The sequence below is a fragment of the Castor canadensis genome, chromosome 4 (genome assembly GCF_047511655.1).
Source record: "Castor canadensis chromosome 4, mCasCan1.hap1v2, whole genome shotgun sequence".
NCBI lineage: Eukaryota > Metazoa > Chordata > Mammalia > Rodentia > Castoridae > Castor > Castor canadensis.
Window position 1 is genome coordinate 48,089,092 of NC_133389.1, and position 18,470 is coordinate 48,107,561.

The 18,470-nt window shown below is 35.8% G+C and overlaps 1 protein-coding gene across 4 annotated transcripts in view; it reads right to left on the reverse strand.

The window, feature by feature from the left end:
* Nucleotides 1–18,470, reverse strand: part of LOC109680301 (transcription initiation factor TFIID subunit 4B) — a 110,742-nt gene that overhangs the window by 53,993 nt on the left and 38,279 nt on the right. For all 4 annotated transcript variants that reach the window (XM_074070117.1, XM_074070115.1, XM_074070114.1 and 1 more), the window contains 2 exons: nt 5,238–5,407; nt 515–645 (listed from right to left, as the gene is read on the reverse strand). In XM_074070117.1, coding sequence (XP_073926218.1) covers nt 515–645; nt 5,238–5,407 — 301 coding nt within the window. The remainder of the gene's footprint in view (nt 1–514; nt 646–5,237; nt 5,408–18,470) is intronic.

Sequence of the window (18,470 nt, forward strand, 5' to 3'; positions counted from 1 at the left end):
TTAATCACTAATCACCCAATATATCTGTTTTGCTCCCAAACTATAATTCAAATACATCAAGTGCTTTCGCTAATAATGGCAAGTCTAAAACTAAATAGTTCACACCCCTAGAAACCAATATCAGCACTCAGTACTATTATTAACTAACAAAAAGGCACAGGCACAGGCATGCTAACGGAATACAGACCATTGAAGAGAATAAAGTAGCCAGTATTCCATCCTCACATATCCTCTGTTCCAATCAAAACTTTGAGCAAAAGCCTCAGGCAGAACAAATGCATATTCCAGTCTACATGACACAGGAACTCTGAATACCATTTTAAATTCTGTTCTAATTTTGTCATGTAACCATATCTAAATAAAGCCAAATAAGACTTCATTTTTCTACTAATTTGAAATAAAGTCTATAACATTCCTTTAAAAATAAGTTCAGAATAGGAATCCATACCCAAAAAAGAATCTTTAATGTTACAAAAGAGAGAAGATTTTGTACTTCTTTATTGATTTCCTTTACCTTGTAAGTAGTCATTCGATGCTGAGCAACTGTAGTCAGTTTTTCTAGAAGGCCTCGTAATCTCTCCTGTGTTGCATGGGAGATCAGGTTCACAGCATCAGAGTTAAGTTCTGTAATGTCATGCTTTTTACCTGTGGAAGCAGAGAAAATCCATTACATGTTTTAGTAGTGTTTGATAATTGAAATAATTAGCACAGCAGGTATTCTGTTCCCCCTGGAAGTCATAGCCATTATGAATAAAGGTTTGGAGATTATGATTTTCCTAGTAAAGTCACAACTTCAAAGATCTTAGACATTACATTAATAAAACCTAGCCTGAAGCTTCAGAAAATATAGACATTGTTTCACTTAGCCCCTAGAATCACTCTCCTTGCAAGGTCATTTATAGGACAAAGTTAATAAGAACACAAATCAAGTTTAGTGTTCGGGGAGAAAAATGGTAACTGCTGAAATTAGTGCTGTATTCTGTTAATTTTAGTAATTAAAAAAATAGAAAATTACATTTCACCCTGTTTGACACTGTGAACAATTTATGACATTTATTTCAATAAATTCAGATGTAGTCTATTAATTCCCCATCTATAGACATATCTTATTATACTCTTTTTTATCCATTACAATCATGCTTATATTTTGCCTAACTCATGTTCTGATAAATTGACCTGGCAATCAATTTAGAAATTGGAATCCACCCAAAGCCTTATCATTTCACCATTCCAAACTAACTTCTGTCTTTTTCAAAAAATAACTTTTCCCCATCCCTCTATTAACTAGTAAGGAAATTTCAGGAAAATAGTTTGGACCAGATACTAAAAAAGCAGATGTCCATTTATAAATCAATCTTATTTGTATTTAAATAGCATTTCTCAGGCACAGTGAAAACAATTGTACCAACAGATAACTATATCTAAAGATATGGGCAATTAGGTAGTCTAATTTAAATGGAGTTTTAAAACTGCTACTGTGATTGTTTCTAACACAATCACAGTATATATGTATAAGTACAGCATTTTTTTTTTTTTTTTGCTGTACTGCAGTTTGAACTCAGGGCCTCATGCTTGCTAGGCAGGCACTCTACAACTTGAGCCACTCCACCAGTCCTATCCACAATAATTTTAAAGATATTATTATTTGATTCTGCATGCCAACTTATATGAAAGACACTCACATTCTCTCTGAAGAATGAGCTTGAACTATAGCAAAAATTTGCTCTAATTACACAGACAATATTTTTGACACTGTCATGCAATAAATATTAAATTTTAATTTAAAATATTGTCAATAGTAAACCAGTAGGAAGAAGATATAAAATTATCCAGTTTCTCCTAAAGCAAGCCTTCAAAATATAATTAGTTTGCAGCAAGACTGAATTTATCTCCAATTTCAGATTGAAGCAGGGAAAAAATACTACAAAGTCAAATCTACCTTATTAAAACCTTCGTCATAAACAAATAGTAGGGCATTCTATACAGTGGACAGTAAAATTTCAAAATAATTCAAAATTAAAATCACAACTAAACCTAAGGTAGGTAGAAGTGGCATTGGTATTTCATATTTGAAGAAAATGAACACTTAGAAATATTTAGTGTTACAGAAAGAAGAACTTTGGAAATAGTTCCATATGTGTTTATAAAACAGAGATAATTAATCCATTAAGAGTCCTGATTTCTGTGCAAGGCTCTGGTTTTGATCCCTAGCACCATAAATGACAAAAAAATTTCATATTTCAAAAATATTAGAAATAGGTCAAGTACGATGACTCACACCTGTAATCCCAACTGCTTGGAAGGCAGAGTTTGGGAGGATCACCAAGCAAAAAACTGAGACCATAACTGAAAAAAGCAAGAAAGGCTGGAGGCATGGCTCAAGTGGTACAGCAACTGTCTAGCAAGCATGAGGCTCTGAATTCAAAACCCCAGTACCACCAATATAAATGTGTGTGTGTGTGTTCATATGTGAGTATGAAATAAATGAATGCTATGCCTAAGAAATACGTACAGGCTTTGAAAAAGGAAGTGCTCTAAAATAGCTTCACTAGGCTGTCAATAAAACGTGCCTTACGGTTATAGAGAAAAATACTGTAGAAAAATTTCCAGGTTTAAATAAAATACTTTGTTAACAAAGTCAACCTAACTTACTAAGGAGAGCTAGTTAGCACTTGCATGCCTTACTGTTGATTTTACTGAAGTCTGTGCAGTTTAATTTGGGTAATTAGGATACTGGCATTTAATCTCCTAACATAATTCAAGCAAAAAACAGGAATTTCCAAAAAGCTCTTTGTGCAAACTTCTTCTGTTTCTGAAAAATGGCCTGATTGTGATATATTCTGTAAAGAAGGGATTTTATAATAAGTGGAGAACATTCCTAGAAATACATTACCACACTCTGTGGTCTTACTTTTTTTAAAGCTTAGATAATTCAGAGTATTTTCAGTTTACTACCAGGTAGTTCAGAAGTATAGTTCACCAGCATATTATACAACAAGTTTGAGTTTCAGCATTAAGAACTAAAAATGTGGGCCAGATATGACTGTACAACCCTGTAATCCTAGCTGCTCAAGGGGTAGAGTCACGAAGATCAAGGTTCAAGGCCAGCCTGGGAGAAGATAGTTACCTGAAAAACAAACTAAAAGCAAAAAGGACCAAGGGTGTGGCACAAGGCCTTGAATTCAATCCCTAGCTCTGCAAAAAATAAGCAAACAAAAAAACCCATAAATAGCTACCCCTTTTCTTCTAAAAACAAAGGTTGCCCTAATATGGCTAACAGGCCGAATCTTGTCTCTTTTTTCGTGATTCAAGTTTTATGGAAATTCAACTATAATGGATTGAATGGGTCTCCACAAAAACCATGCTGAACTATTATGCCAGCATTGTGGTATTTAGAGTAGAACCTTTGGGTAGAGCCCTAATGAAGGATAAGGAGAAGCCAGAGTGCTAACTAGCTTTCTTGCTACCATACCACATGAGAACACAACAGGCAGATGGCTGTATGAACACCAGCAAGAGAGCCCTCATTAAGAATCCATCTGAGGGGTGAGGGGCTGGTGGTGTGGCTCAAGTAGTAGGAAGCCTGCCTAGCAAGCATTAGGCCCTGATTCAAACCTCAGGTACAGCCAAAAAAAAAAAAAAAAAGAATCCAACTCATCTCAGACTTCAAAACTGTGAGAAATAACTTATTTAAACCAGCCAGTGTATAGTATTTTGTTACAGCAGCCCAAGCTGAACTAAGGCAACCATCTTGCCCATTTGTTTACATGTTATCTTGTTGCTTTTGCAACAGGACAGTAGAGTTGAGTAGCTGTGACAGAGATCATATGGTCCAGAAAGTGGCAAATGCTTACCATCTGACCCTTTGTGGAAAAAGTAGTTGATCCCTGTCCTAAGAGATCAAAAATGCTCTTTCAATGTTTAAAAACATTTTTGTCATATAATCAAAGGTTAAATTAAATTAGAAAAAAGTTTGGAAGGGGAGAGGAGCTGATAAAATGAAGTATCTACTTTTACCAGTGCTCTAGGTAATATGGCATTAATTAGTTAAAAATCTCAGTAAATTTCCAAAGCCATCACAGACTTGCTCTGAAATTAAAGAACTGAGTCCTACACAATACAAAAGACATATACAAAGAAGAAAATGGAAGGAAGGAAGGAAGGAAGGAATGAAGGGGGGAGGAAAACAGAAGCAAACAGAAAACATTTTACACTCAGCTCTTAATTCCTCTCTTTTGAGCTACTTATAAATCCTAATTGTTCATGATAAAAGAAATAATTATCCTTAATTTAAATTAGAAATGAAAAAGTGGTCATTTGTACAGCATATAGTACCTCAAATATTTATTAGTTATGAAGTACATACTTAAAACATGTAATAGTAATATACTTTGTAGTCCCTAAATATACCATGACTGAATAAAAATCAGAAATCATATTTTATATGATCATATTTTATATGATCAATATAAAACACAAAGTTTCTATTCAAATATACTCCAAGCTCATACATACCTGTTCACAAAATGTGACATGCATGAAGGAGGAGAGATGATCTCTGGTAAGTTCCAGGGTCAAGACACAAGAAATGACATAACTCACACCCAAAACCCTCTCCCCAGTCAGTCTCTTCTTTCAGCTAACCTAGGGAGACTGGAGGATTGTGAGTTCGGGGTTGAAACAGTCACAAAAAGTCGTTTGCTCCAGAGTAACACTGCTATGCTCTCTTGCATTTTCTTTCACACGCTGCAGTCACCTAACAACTACTACTGGATCTAGCAAGAGCCCTAATATTCTAATTTAGTTTTTTAAGATGAAGGTAGGTTTAAATTTCAGGACTGAGATAAGGAAGGAGGAAGGCACTGACTTTCACTGGCTACTCTTATACTTTATAAACAGATATATGTAACATAAGTATACATGTAACATGTACATATATATAACTAAGGGCCTACCAAGAAAGAAACAAGATAGAAAAAAATAGTACACCACATTGTATTCACGTAAAATTGCATGTGTCTATTACTCCATTGAGAATTATGAATAAAACATTAACTTTTATTATATAAACCAGTATCCATAGGTTATACAATTTGGATAATATTAATGATTTGAAACACTTCTTTCTGCAATACACAGGAAATATTGGTTAATACCACAGCCTTATTTAAACTTCAGAGTTCCAGGGTTATCTCTTTTGATAACATTTGATAAGACATTCATACCTCTGTACTTACCAATGTCTAAAATTCTCTTTTGTAAAGCTCCAATGAAAAGAAATGGTTCATCTTTACATGACTGAATAAGTGTGCCAACCAATTCAGAATTTGTTGCTAAGATGCAGGCATTTTCTTCATTGAGGTTGACTCCTGCCATGGAAGTCACATCATTGATGTCATCTTCATCTCTAATAGAAAAAAAACTGGGTTTTTGTTTGTTTGTAGGGTGCGTGTGTGTGTGTATGTGTGTGTGTGTGTGTGTGTGTGTGTGAAAGCATTTCAGAAAGCAAAAGAAATGTACATCTCTCCTTATATCTAATAACATTATTTTCCTTAATTCATCCAATGAAAGAATTAAAGAATGCTGTCTTTCCCCAAGTCTTTAGAATTAATTCTCTCTAACCACTAGTGCACATTTAATATAAGAAAAATGAATCACAAACAACTTTGTCTTCTGGAGCTTATTTTTCCTCTTTAAAATGAGATATCCTAAAAGAGATTTGGAATTTCACTAAGTCACCCACAAATCCTCTGCAATGAAAGACCAAGAAATGAAAACAGATATTTTTGCTTTCATCCAAGATGGTTAAAAGTCCCTCAGATCTGCCTGGTGCACTCCACCATTCCACTGAGGAGCAATGGAAATCCCCCAAGTCCTGAAAAGTCAAATCCATATAAAGACCCTTGAGAAGATGCTTACTCATTGAGCTATTCTGAAATCAAACTGTTTAAACTAGTTTTATTTCTCTGCTTTAGACCTTTTAGTGTGTTCCATCTGTACCAACTAAATACATTATACCATACATACCCTCAGGAAATTGGCTGCAAAAAACCTATATGTAAAATTACACACATATACACACATGCATACACGTTTTAAAGACAAACATAAAATACACAATATATCTGGGCTCCTTACTTTGCTTAATCAAAATTAAACAGTTGACTTTTATCTCACAGAACTGTTGCATGATGATAACATTAAAAGGAGCACATATATCTACAGGTAGAGAAGACAAGAAATACTAATATTCACTCCCAGCATCCACACCAGCATGTGTAATAACAGGCAAGTTACCAGTCATGACTCATACAACAATATGTAACATAAGTTATACAAAGGTGAGTATATAAAGACGTTGCTTCTCTTTATTGCACGAGACAAAGAAGTGTATCATGCGGTATTGTGTTAACAGATTTAAATTACAAACCTCCCTGTGATAGTGCATTTGTGCACAGAAAGGGGAAGTAAACTATAACTGTCAAACACTCAAGAAAATAAGGCTTCTCTCTGATGCCCAACTTCAAAAACCAGTACGTTAGGGGCGAAAGGGAAAAAGAGCCCCTACACAAAATACAGAAGAGGAACAAGATAAATGAAAAGAAAGTAACATGCCTAACACAGCAGATGAAAGTAAACAAAAAGAAGAGTTTTATTATCTGCACAACATTTAAAGGTATGTTTCCATAATGAAGAAAAAAGGAAAAATTAAAACCTAATCTCTCAAACTATCAAATAAAATGTACACTAAAGAGAATGGCCAAAGTCAGTCTCATCAAATGTCAAAAAAGTACTGCCAGAGATATGGGATGCAGAAAATGCCTCTACAAATCAACTTCCTGCTTAGGTAAATCAATAGATTTAAATATTTAAACATCTAAAATATAAGAAAGCAGAAATTATAAACTTAAAGATGGATCAAAATCTGAGTAAAAAATAGTATTTTGAAAGACTTGAGCAAAAAAATATTTCAAAAAGACCAAGTATCCATGGGTATTAGGTTATAGTTAAGTAAGAATACTAAGTTCTGATGTTTTATTGAACAATGACGTGACTATACATAATAATGTACTGTTTATTTAAAAAGAAAAAAACTAGAAGAAAGGATTCTGTGTATTTTTGCCACAAAGAAATGACAAATATATGACAAGGTAAAAATCATCACCCTGACTTGAACACTATGTAATGGTGCATGGATCAAAACATCATTATGATACTCCATAAATAGGTACAATTATTATAAATCAATTAAAAATAAAAATTAATTTTAAAAGACCAAAATCACATTAAGTGAAAAATGAATTCTCTCCAAAACAGAATCCTGTTTAACATCTTTGGGACTTGGTTTCCTCCTCTGTAAAAAGAGTAACTTAGAATAGGTGCTTTCTAAGGTCTCACCCAGCTATCTTGGATTGATTCGGATTAAAGACACTACACTACACTACAGACACTTTGTAGTGTCCTGCAAATAAGCAGGGAACTAAATATTCACTAAGATTTGTTCATCCTGCCATCCTTCCTTCTATCTGGTCCCAAGCTGAATGTAGTTCCCTCTAGTATGGCTGCCAGTTACCATGATTACATATGGCAGCAGGTTCAGACAACCCCTACTGAGAGAAGAAAAGGTGGCATTGTAAACAGCACCCAAGCCATCTAACAGTTCTCTAGGAAAGGAGGCCGACTGCAGGAAAGCAAAGACAACACTTTTCCAGCAGCATTATCAGTACGTGAAGCCAAGCCAGGACAGTAATCAAGGCTGCAATGCTTAGGAATATTTTGTGATTCTGGTTTGATTTTATTTAATTTTAAAGGAAAGAAACTGAGAATTACTCAACTAAGTCTTCAAGACTAATGCAATGCCTTTATGTAGTTACTACACAATCTACTCAAAAAAGGAACTTCAAAGTTTCTCAGAAGAAAAAGCCTTCAACTGAAGATTCTAGAATACAGACCAAAAACAAAGACGAAAGAAATACCACCCATTCATCACTTATTCTGCCTTTTGAAACTGATCTAATTATTTTTTCTTTTCATAAAATCAACCCTGCTCATGCTTTCCTTCTTAAATCTCTTCCACCCTCTTAAGATCTGTAACAGCATGGATGTAATTCTTCTGAAGTACACAGAATCACATTCTTCTCTTGTCCAAAAACCTCTTCTGTGCCCATGCAGTCAATGTGACATTCAGGAACTTTCAGGTAAGGACCCCAGTTCTTTCCATTTCCCTGCCATCACTGTCAATAGCTCCCACTGATGCCAACCTCTGCTCAGGCCTTCCTGTGCCAGTCATTCAACTCCACTTGCTTTCTCATCTTTCAGCTATCAAAGCCCTATATCAAGTCCACCTCAAATGCCCATTTCAGAAATGTTGGCTTAACTTGTTTTTATACTTATAAATAATTTCTCCAACACCATCTTAAGTTAGCCAGCTTCAGAAAGCCAAAGGCTGCATCTTCTCCATCATCTGTGGGATGTAGACCCAATACAAATACAAGTAATATCATATCTACATATAGAGAACATGTACCCAAAAGTGAGACTGCGAGAGGAGATTTAGGGAAGAGAAGAAGAAGGAAAAAAAAGCAAACAATAACGAAATATATCACATCTGTGTAGGGACAAGACACAACGAAACACACTGAGAACTGTTGAATGACACAGGATAGGGGGAAAAGGGTAAGGAAGTGCAGTGGAGGGAGGTTAGATTAACTTAAGCACAATACATTTACTGGTAAAATACCAAGGCAAAAGTCCCACTGAACAACAAACAGAAACCTAAACAATGAAGGACAAGAATACAAAACAGAGCCAGGTGCTGGTGGCTCACACCTGTAATCCTAGTGACTTGGGAGGCAGAGATCAGGAGGACTGCCCAATTCAAAGCCAGCCTTGGCAAGACCTTATCTTGAAAATACCCAACACAAAACAGCGCTGGCAGAGTGGTTCAACTGGTACAGTGCCCACCTAACAAGTGTGAGTCCCAGTACCCAAAAAAAAAAAAAAGAATGTAAAACAGGTCATGCTAAGGGGAAGGCACTAATGGGGGTGGGGGGTGGAGTAAAGAAAGTAAAGGAGAGAAATATGGTTGATATACTTTCTGTACAAATATGAATATGGAACATTCAAACCTGTTGAAAGCACCATAAGAAGAGGACCAAGGTAGAAAGGAGAATAATGGAAGGGATGAACCAATTCAGGGTACAATATATATATATATATACATAGAAATGTCACAATGAAACTCCCTGCATAACCATCATAAACAAAATGTCTTTTTTAAAAAATGAAAAACAGGAAGGTAAAACAAGTTCTGTTTGGAGGTTGGTACCAGTGGGAGGGCAGAAGGGAAGGGTGAAGGAGGGTGAATATGGTGAAAGCACTCTGTACTCATGTATGAAAATAGACAATAAGACCTGCTGAAACTGTTCTAAGGAGGGGGAAGAGGGGATAAAGGAGAAAGATGGAGAGGGTGAATCTAAGATATACCGTAAGCACTTATAAATGTCATAATGTACTCCTGGTATAACTATAACATGCTAGTAAAAAAAATCACTTCTTCAACTGCTACATGTTTTGGACTTCTGAGAGCATATTTTTATCCATTATGATAGATCTTACTATGATTTCTGATCTAATAGTCAACATGTTTGCCCCAACCTTCACCAAGTCTAACTTTATTGATCACATTCCTAACAGAGGAATATTGTATGTGCTTACAACAAGGTACTGAGAAGCAGAGAACAGTGGGCAAAATGAAGCAAACTGCCTCCCTTACAACCTACATAAAAGAAAGCAATTAACTTCTCTGATATCGAATCTTCAGTAAAATAGTAATAACACTGGACCCTAGTCTTGGACTGACGATCCAAGGAAATAATTCATACCATATGAAAAGGAATTACAGATACCCCTTGACTTACAATAGGGTTACATTCCAAAAAACACTGTATAAGTTCTAAGTTTCATAAGCTGAAAATACACTGCTTACCCTAACCTACCGAACATCAACTTTTGCCCAGCTTAAGCATGCTCAGACAGTTACATTAGCCTACAGATGAGCAAAATCATCTAATGAAAAGACTAATAATAAAGTGTTGAGCCAGGTGCTGGTAGCCCATGCCTGTAATACTAGCTACTGGCAAGGCTGAGTATGATCACAATTCGAGGCCAGCTCAGGAATTATTTCCTGAGACCCAATTTCCAAAAATAACCAGAGCAAAATGGACAGACGGTGGTGTGGGTCAAGTGGTAAAGCATCTGCTTTACAAACATAAAACCTTGATTTCAAACCCCAATCTCACAAATAAAATTAAGTGTTGAATAGCTCATATAATGTATTAAATATCTATAACCAAAACCAACCAGCCATTACAGTCACTACAGAGCATCAGTTGTTTACCCCATAATTATGTGACTAACTGAGCTGTGGCTGGTGACCACTGCCCAGCACAAGATGGTTTTATACCACAAATAGCTTCCCAAGAGAAGAACAAAATTCAGAGCATGATTTCTATTGCAAGCATATAGTTTTTTTCATACCATCATAAAGTCAAAAAATCCTAAGTCAAGCCACCACAAGTTGAAGATCATTGCATCTTCAGAAATAAAGAGCTCATATAAATAACTAAGGAAAAGACCAAGGAGCCATGGAAAAGGAGATAAAGCATTATGAATTCCAGTTAAAAGAAAATAAAAACAATTCAAGATGTTCTACCCCACTCATAAGAGAAATGCAAGATTAAACTTTCACCTTTTAGATTGGCAAAGTTTTTTAAAGTTCACCAGAACACATGGAAACATGCTGTTGAAGCTTTGATGCTAACAGTATAAACTGTTAATATAACTTCCACAAAGAGGGCTTTTTGCATCATATGAGAGTTTAAAGTGAACAAACCACTCTTCCTAGAAATTATTTGAAATGATAATGCTGCTTTCTTTCCCAAGCACAGAAAAAAAATGGAAATCACTAATCATAATGAAAACTATTAAGAATATCAGATCACACTGAATACAGACTGACACAGGACAATCTCCAAGACTAGCCAAGTGGTAAAACCAAAATGCCAAGCATTATGCATATACTGCAGGAGCACTATTTTGTCATTTACCATCAATAAAGGACACTGTGGCAAAGAATAAAGGCATAAAGGAAGACTATAGGAAGAAGTACAGGAACTCGTAATGGGTGCCAGGCTAGCTCTAGGTTAACAGGCTGGGTAGTACAGAGAAAAAATGAGGAAGAATATTTTTTTTCCTACTGTTACAGCCTTTTGAGTTTTAGGCAAAACAGTATATGGTAATGCTTTACACATTACCTAGTCAAATACACAATGTTTTAAATATATATAAAAAATCAACTGCGTGTGGCGGTAGGTGGAGGCTGAGGTAGTTAGGTCCCTTATGCCCAAGAGTTCAAGATCACCTGGGCAACACAGCAAGATCCATTTCCAAAAAAACAAAACCAAAAAAAAAAGCTGGGCTTAGTGGCTCACATGTATAATCCCAGATACTCAAAGGGTAAAGATTAATAGGATTGCTGCTCAAGGCCAGACTGGACAAAAAGTTAGCAAGACCCCATCACAACAAGTGAACTGGGCAATGTGGGTCATACCAGTAATCCCAGCTACATGGGAAGTGGGAAGTGCAGGGAGGAGGATCACAATCAGAGGCTGGCCCTGGGCAAAAATGCAAGATCCTATCCCCAAAATTAACTTAAGCAGAAAAGGCCTGGGGTGTTGCACAAATAACAGGGAGCCTGCCTAGCAAGAGTGAGACCCTCAGTTCAAACCCTAGTACTGTCCCCCCCAAAAAGATTAAAATTAGAACAAATTATTTATTTAAGATGACCAAATTCTTTTTTGGATTACTAATCCTTTTAGAATCCTTTTGCATTCAATATTCTTTTTAGACCTGTCTTAGGCATGGCCCCTGTGCTTGCACATGTCTGTAAAGTCACACACAACCACCCGTTTGTCTCTCCTATGCACCCCTTCAGCATTCTTGCCAACTAACATGCAATGACACCTTCTGCTACCTCCCAGACCTCCAGGTTTTAAGGCACCAAGCGGCAACTGTATTTACTGCAGGTTGCACAGCACTCGGGATTCTATCTACTAATCTGCAATGAAGACAAGGTCTTCAGGGCTGTAGAAGATGTGCACCACACCTGAGAAAGACTAAAGGCCATGAAAACTAAGCACTACTGCCAAGTTAGACAGGCCAAGGCTGCAGTCCCTGCTCTGACAATTACTTAAAAATGACTGTGCCAAGTTCCCCCATCTCTATTCATCAGAAGGTTAAACTGTACACATAATGTGATCTTGAATGAAAACCGTATGAGAATCTGAAACTGTATTAGAAACTAAAGATGAACATCATTTATTTACTGAAAAATAAAATAAGAAGCCTATGATATGTTAACAGAAGTAACATTTTAATGAAAACTAACACCACCAAAATTAAAACCAATCAATAAGAAGAACAGCATTGTGCCAAGCATGGTGGCATGGCTAAAGTGGAAAAGCACCTGCCTGGCAAGTGTGAGGACCTGAGTTCAAACACCGGTACTGCAAAAAAAAAACAAAAAAAAAAAGTAGCATTGCTGTCTAGCATTAATGCCTTCTTCTACTTTTGCAAATCTCTTTAAAATCTCCTGGTCCTCATGTACTTTGAGGCTTTTATCCATTCAGAGTTTTGTAACATTACCCACTAGCAATTTGGACAATATCAGTTCACTGAGTTACATAGATGTTCCAAATTTAAATTCACTACACATAATCTAAAAATCACGTTACTATTTCCAAAAACTAGATCAAGAAAACTAAATATATTGAGAAGTTGTCAAATTCATAGTAGTGAATACACATTTTTCAAAATTTTTGCTGGAAAGTTCAAACTTTATCACAGTTTTTTAAAAAATTTTTTCAGTATTTTTCCCCTGATGTGCCAGGCTCACTTTCATAAATTCATCAACTTCCCAAATCAACATAAGCACAATCTGTCTGTCATCTGTTGGCGGTGAATTCAGCTCACAATTCAAATGCAAGAACAGGAACTTGCCTTGAGACGGCCACTGTCTTTTACCACACAGCAGCATTATCACTGTTTCTCAGCTTTGATACTTCTTGAAGGTGCTCACGACCGCAGAGTAAGCTTTCTTCCCATGTAACTTCAATCTTTGATCCGTGGTACCCCTTCCTCTAAAGCCTCTCCTTACCAATTCATTCTGGACAAAGAGAGCTTTTCCTGAACATCATTAATCTATGACAAAATGTGACTAGAAACTTAGAAAGACTTCACCATGTCATCTCCAAATCTTCACTCATGCAATTCCTATGTGTGGAGACTTTTTCTCTTTTTCAAAATATCTTTGCTCTGAAATGATTAATCATCGCATCATGTATTATAGAACTAATGTATTACCAATAGACTTATACACAAAGCACACAAGTACACAAAACAATAGATTACATGTGTTGGAAATTAAACACATTTAATAAACACTAGAGAATCTGATTCCTGCAATATATAAAAAGTGGGCATTAAACTTCGTGGAATAATACTATCTATGCAAATAGCATGTAACCTTGTCCTATATTATTTTCTAAAAGTTATTTTTAAAGCAAACAAACAAAATCCCTAGCTATTAAAATACCATCACCACCAGAAATATATATTATTTATCCAGAAAGATTTTACTATTCATATCTCCAAAATATAAAAAAATCAAAGAAGTCAACCACAAAGGATTATTACATAAAAAGACATTATTTCTTTATCATCACCAGACACTCAGTTTAAACAGGAACAACTAAACAAACATGCAGAGGTCATGGAATACTTATGACAGAAATTCTGATTCTGAAGGATGGCAGATAAAACATGAGTTTCTGGTGCCCTCTGGTGTTTAAACACCATATGGTTTCCAATGTTCATCCCACTAAGCTAAATAGAAAATAGGACTGACTCTTGGAAAATGTCACAAATCAACAACGAAAATTTAAGTTACCCAGATAATCTTGAGAAGACAAAAAATAGGCAGATATCACTCTATATTACTAACCCTCATCCAGTTTAGTCAAAACAGGGCCTTAAGTCACTCCTTATTTAACCAATGTCAACATTAAGGATCAAGTTTTAGTTTCATTTTAACAACTAAAGTAATAATGATGCTAAGAGTCTAGAAAAGCAAATTTATACTTAAAAAGACAACACTATGAAAGATATGCATACAAATTACCAGAAAGAACTGAAAAGTATATCTTAGGGCAAAAGTAAGATATTTAGAAGTAGCTACACTTCTTTCTAAAAATAAAACCAAATGAACATAAAAATATATAAATATTCCTGTTCTCATTTTCAAAATTCATTACTTAAAAAAATCTTTGAGTAACAAAAATAGCAACAACAAAAAAAAAATCTTTGCACGTTGATTATGAACTAGGCACTGTTTTAAACCCTAAGTGTACCTGGTACAGTAACCAATAGTTATTGTACATTCACAGATAATGAGGGGACGGGAAATATACAGAAGGGTCAACAAACAAGTGAATAAGACAATTTAGATAAATGTCTTGAAAGGCATTTGGCCAGGCAAAGCCTCTCTAAAGGACCTCAAGAAGACTGGATGACACAGTTCAGCAAATGCCAAACTAACAACTGTGCAGAGGGAACATGACTGAAAACAAGGACACTGGGTCCTAAATACCATAGAATGTAATGTCCTCAGTAGTTGGGGTACTTTCCAATTTTCCCACTATGAGGAATAATCTTCCATTTTGTGTATGCAACTGTTTTTCAGTTTTTCTGTTATCTACAACCTTACTAAATTCTAGCAAATATAACCATTCAAGTTGAGAATCTTCTACATAACAATGAAGTTAATTCTTCCACCAAGTTATCCTAACCACAAAACATCAAAAGAAAATTTTCACAAACTGCCACGCTGATTCTAAAATTCATTCACAAGAGAAAAAATAACAAGTAACATCAGGATATTTTGATTAAAGAAGAGAAATGATTTACTGTACAGATTATAAAAAAAACTGATACTGTAATAATTCAAAACACCAAAATATGAACATAAAAATGAAAGCATATCACTTAAATGAAATGTGCCCTTGTATAAATGGGAATTTAACCTAAGATAAAAGTGTCATTTCAAGTGAGAAAGGTCATGAACTCTTCAGTAACCACCATTGAGACAGGAAATCTATTTGGGAAAAGGTTAATCTCAAGAACTGAAGGTGTAAAGGTAAATGTGCATATGTGGTAAGTATGTATAGACATCTTGGAAGAAAACTATAAGCTCCTAACAGGAAAGGATTTCCTAAAATTCAAAAGCTATAAGGGAAGAGATTGCTAATCCTAATAATGTGAACTAAACTTTCCTATATCAAAGTCACAAGGGAAACAAAGACTGAGGAAAAGCATTTATAATATATGTAACAGAATTACTCTCCACTACATATTCCTAAATCAAGATAGCAATAAGAACTCAATGAATAAATAGGTAAAGTACTAAGCTAGAACTCTCCCAAGGAAAATACTAATAATGAGAGGTTTGCTTCAGCCAGCATGAGGATGAGATTTACTGACAAGCAATTATAAAATATAACATATTTTTATTCTATTGTGGGGACACTGAATCTATTTAAAAAAAAAAAAGGTGTAAAGAAAAACAAGCAATGAACACACCCTAAAGGAAGGGTTGCCCTAGTGGCAACTGCCTGGTCACCAGCTGGATCTTGTAGCTGCAAGAAGCACTTGTCAGTGAACCCTGTGGGAGAAAAGGGCTAAAGTGGTCCCAAGTCAAAAGTCATCCCCAATTCCTACCACAAGAGTCACAATGCAATGTAGGGTCTAATCTGATTTGCTCATAAATGAAATATCTTAACTTCAACTACAGTTTTCACTTCTAAATACTCTATTTGGTTCTTTTCCAAATCTTTGTATTCATTTTTAACAGATAATTATTGCTTTCTCGTCTTTTATTCCATAGTTTAAAAATATTTATAGTAATATTCAATATTTAACATTTTATCATCCAATGATAGAAGTTTATTGGAATTCCCAGTGTTGCTGTTTATCTATAGTTTGACACAAGGTGACTTTTCCTTGCATGTTTTATCTTTGAATATGAACACATACATGAATACCAAAAAGCAACACATTTAATGCAATGAAAGTTAATCCATAATTCTAATCTCACTCCGGAGTCTATATAAATAGCCTAAAGTAATCCAAAAATACTAGAAAAAATTTAAGGCCATTGGCAGATGATTTAAAAAAAAAACACCTGCATTTGTATATACTAGTAACAAAACTCAGTTACAGATACATGCAACAAAAACCGCACAATCTACACAGATAAGTTATAAAAGTTTATTTAAAGATATTAAAGAACATGTGCAGAAATTGAGACATAAATCATGTTCACAGAACAAGAAATCAGCCAGAAGAAAAGGGACCCGTTGACTCAAAGAGATTTTTGGTGGAACTCAACAAGTTGACACTTAAATTTAGAGGGAACAACAAAAGCCCAAGTATGGCCAAGGAAATCAATCAAAAAAGGACAGGAGAACAGTAGAAGTAAAGAACATAAAGGAGAGGTGTCCAGGAGTGGTGACAGATCCTTATAATCCCAGTAGTTGGAAGGCTGAAGGAAGATCAAGAGTTCAAGGCCAGCCTGGGCTATATGGTGAGCGTTTAATCTCAAAGAAAAGAAGAAAAAAGAAAGGAAAGACAGACAGGGGATGTGCCTTAGAAGATACAAAAGTTATTCTGAAATCATGCTATTTGAATTTTAAGATTAACTATGTAGAAGGATAGGCCAGAAAAGACCCTTGTACATTTCACTCAGGAGATCTTTGAGGAAGAATGGACTCTTCATTAACGCTGTTGAAGCTAGGATCCATACTTCATGCCACATAAAAAAATAAGAACAAAATTAACTCCTGATAACAGATTTAAATATGGTGGCTCACACCTGTAACTCTAGCTATTCAGGAGGCAAAGATCGGGAAGATCACAGCTCAAGGCCAACACCACCTCCCACTTCGGCAAAAAAAGATTTAAGTATAACTTAAAGAAGAGAATCAAGGATACTATGCTTGTGGCCTGCAGAAGGATCTTTTAAATAAACCTAACAAGCACTTTTCATAAAAGAAATTACCAAGTTAAGCTTCTTTAAAATTAAAAGTTCTCTTTATAAAAATATACCATACAAAGAGAATTGCAAAACAGTAACTCCAACAGATATTTGAACATACTAAAAATTACATAAGGACGTCTGCTTCTGTTTATATACCACTACTTCTAGCAGAAAAAAAAAATTCTTGAGCACAAAAGTTGATAAAATCAGAACTTTTTTTTTAGAACTGGGATTTGAACTTAGGGCCTACACCTTGGGCTACTCCACCAGCCCTTTTTTGTGATGGGTATTTTCTGAGATTGGGTCTCTCAAACTATTTGCCTGGGCTGACTGCAAACCAAGATCCTCCTGATCTCTGCCTCCTGAGTAGTTAGGATTGCAGGTGTGAGCTACTGGCACCTGGCTAGAACGATTATTTTTAAAAGCATGTTTAAGGCATCAGAAAGCCACCAACGGAATCAGGTCTTGAGGGGCCATCGCCTGAAAGCTGCACTTTCTTCTCCATCTTGTTTTTCCTTGGGCATGTGCTAATTCTTGATATGGAATGAGACACTAAATAGTCACGGAGACAGCAGCTGGTAAGAGGCAGAAAACCAAAAAGCATTAGGCAATCCCATGAAGGCAGAGACAGAAAAGTTAGAGACCAAGGTTTAAGGTAATGGGCCATGATCCTATATAAAAGACATAAGCCTGGTGTCTGTGACTCACGCCCATAATCCTAGCTATCAGGAGGATCACATTTTGAAGCCAGCCCCAGGCACATAGTTCTGGAGACCCTATCTCAAAAATACCCAACACAAAACAGAAGCCTGGCGGAGTGGCTCAAGTGATAGTGCCTGCCTAACAAGCGTGAGGCCCTGGTTTCAAACTGCAATACCCTCCCCACCAAAAAAAGTGAGGCATATACCACCCTGAAGCACTGTAGAAGAAAAACCAAAGAGGCCAAGCAGGGAACTGAGGACTGAGGGAACTAAAACTCGGGGTTCACAATCCAGGAAAGAAAATCACTGTGTTATTTGAAATCCTTGAGGGACTACATCCTGGGATGGGAGAACCAAAGTTCACAGAGTCTTGAAAAGATGAGTTAGCTTTAAATCAGCTCAGACACAGCCTAGACTGAGATGCCTGCTCCTCTGAGGTCCTCCAAGATGCTGGAGGGATTAATCCAAAACTACTACATTTTTTCTCACACCTGATATTGAATTAAATATTGCCAAGTAGATCAAAACAAACTACTAGATAGATATTAGAAATACCAGGCATTTACTTTAAATAACTACGATTGCTTATTCACACAGAGGAAAAGATACGTAACTAT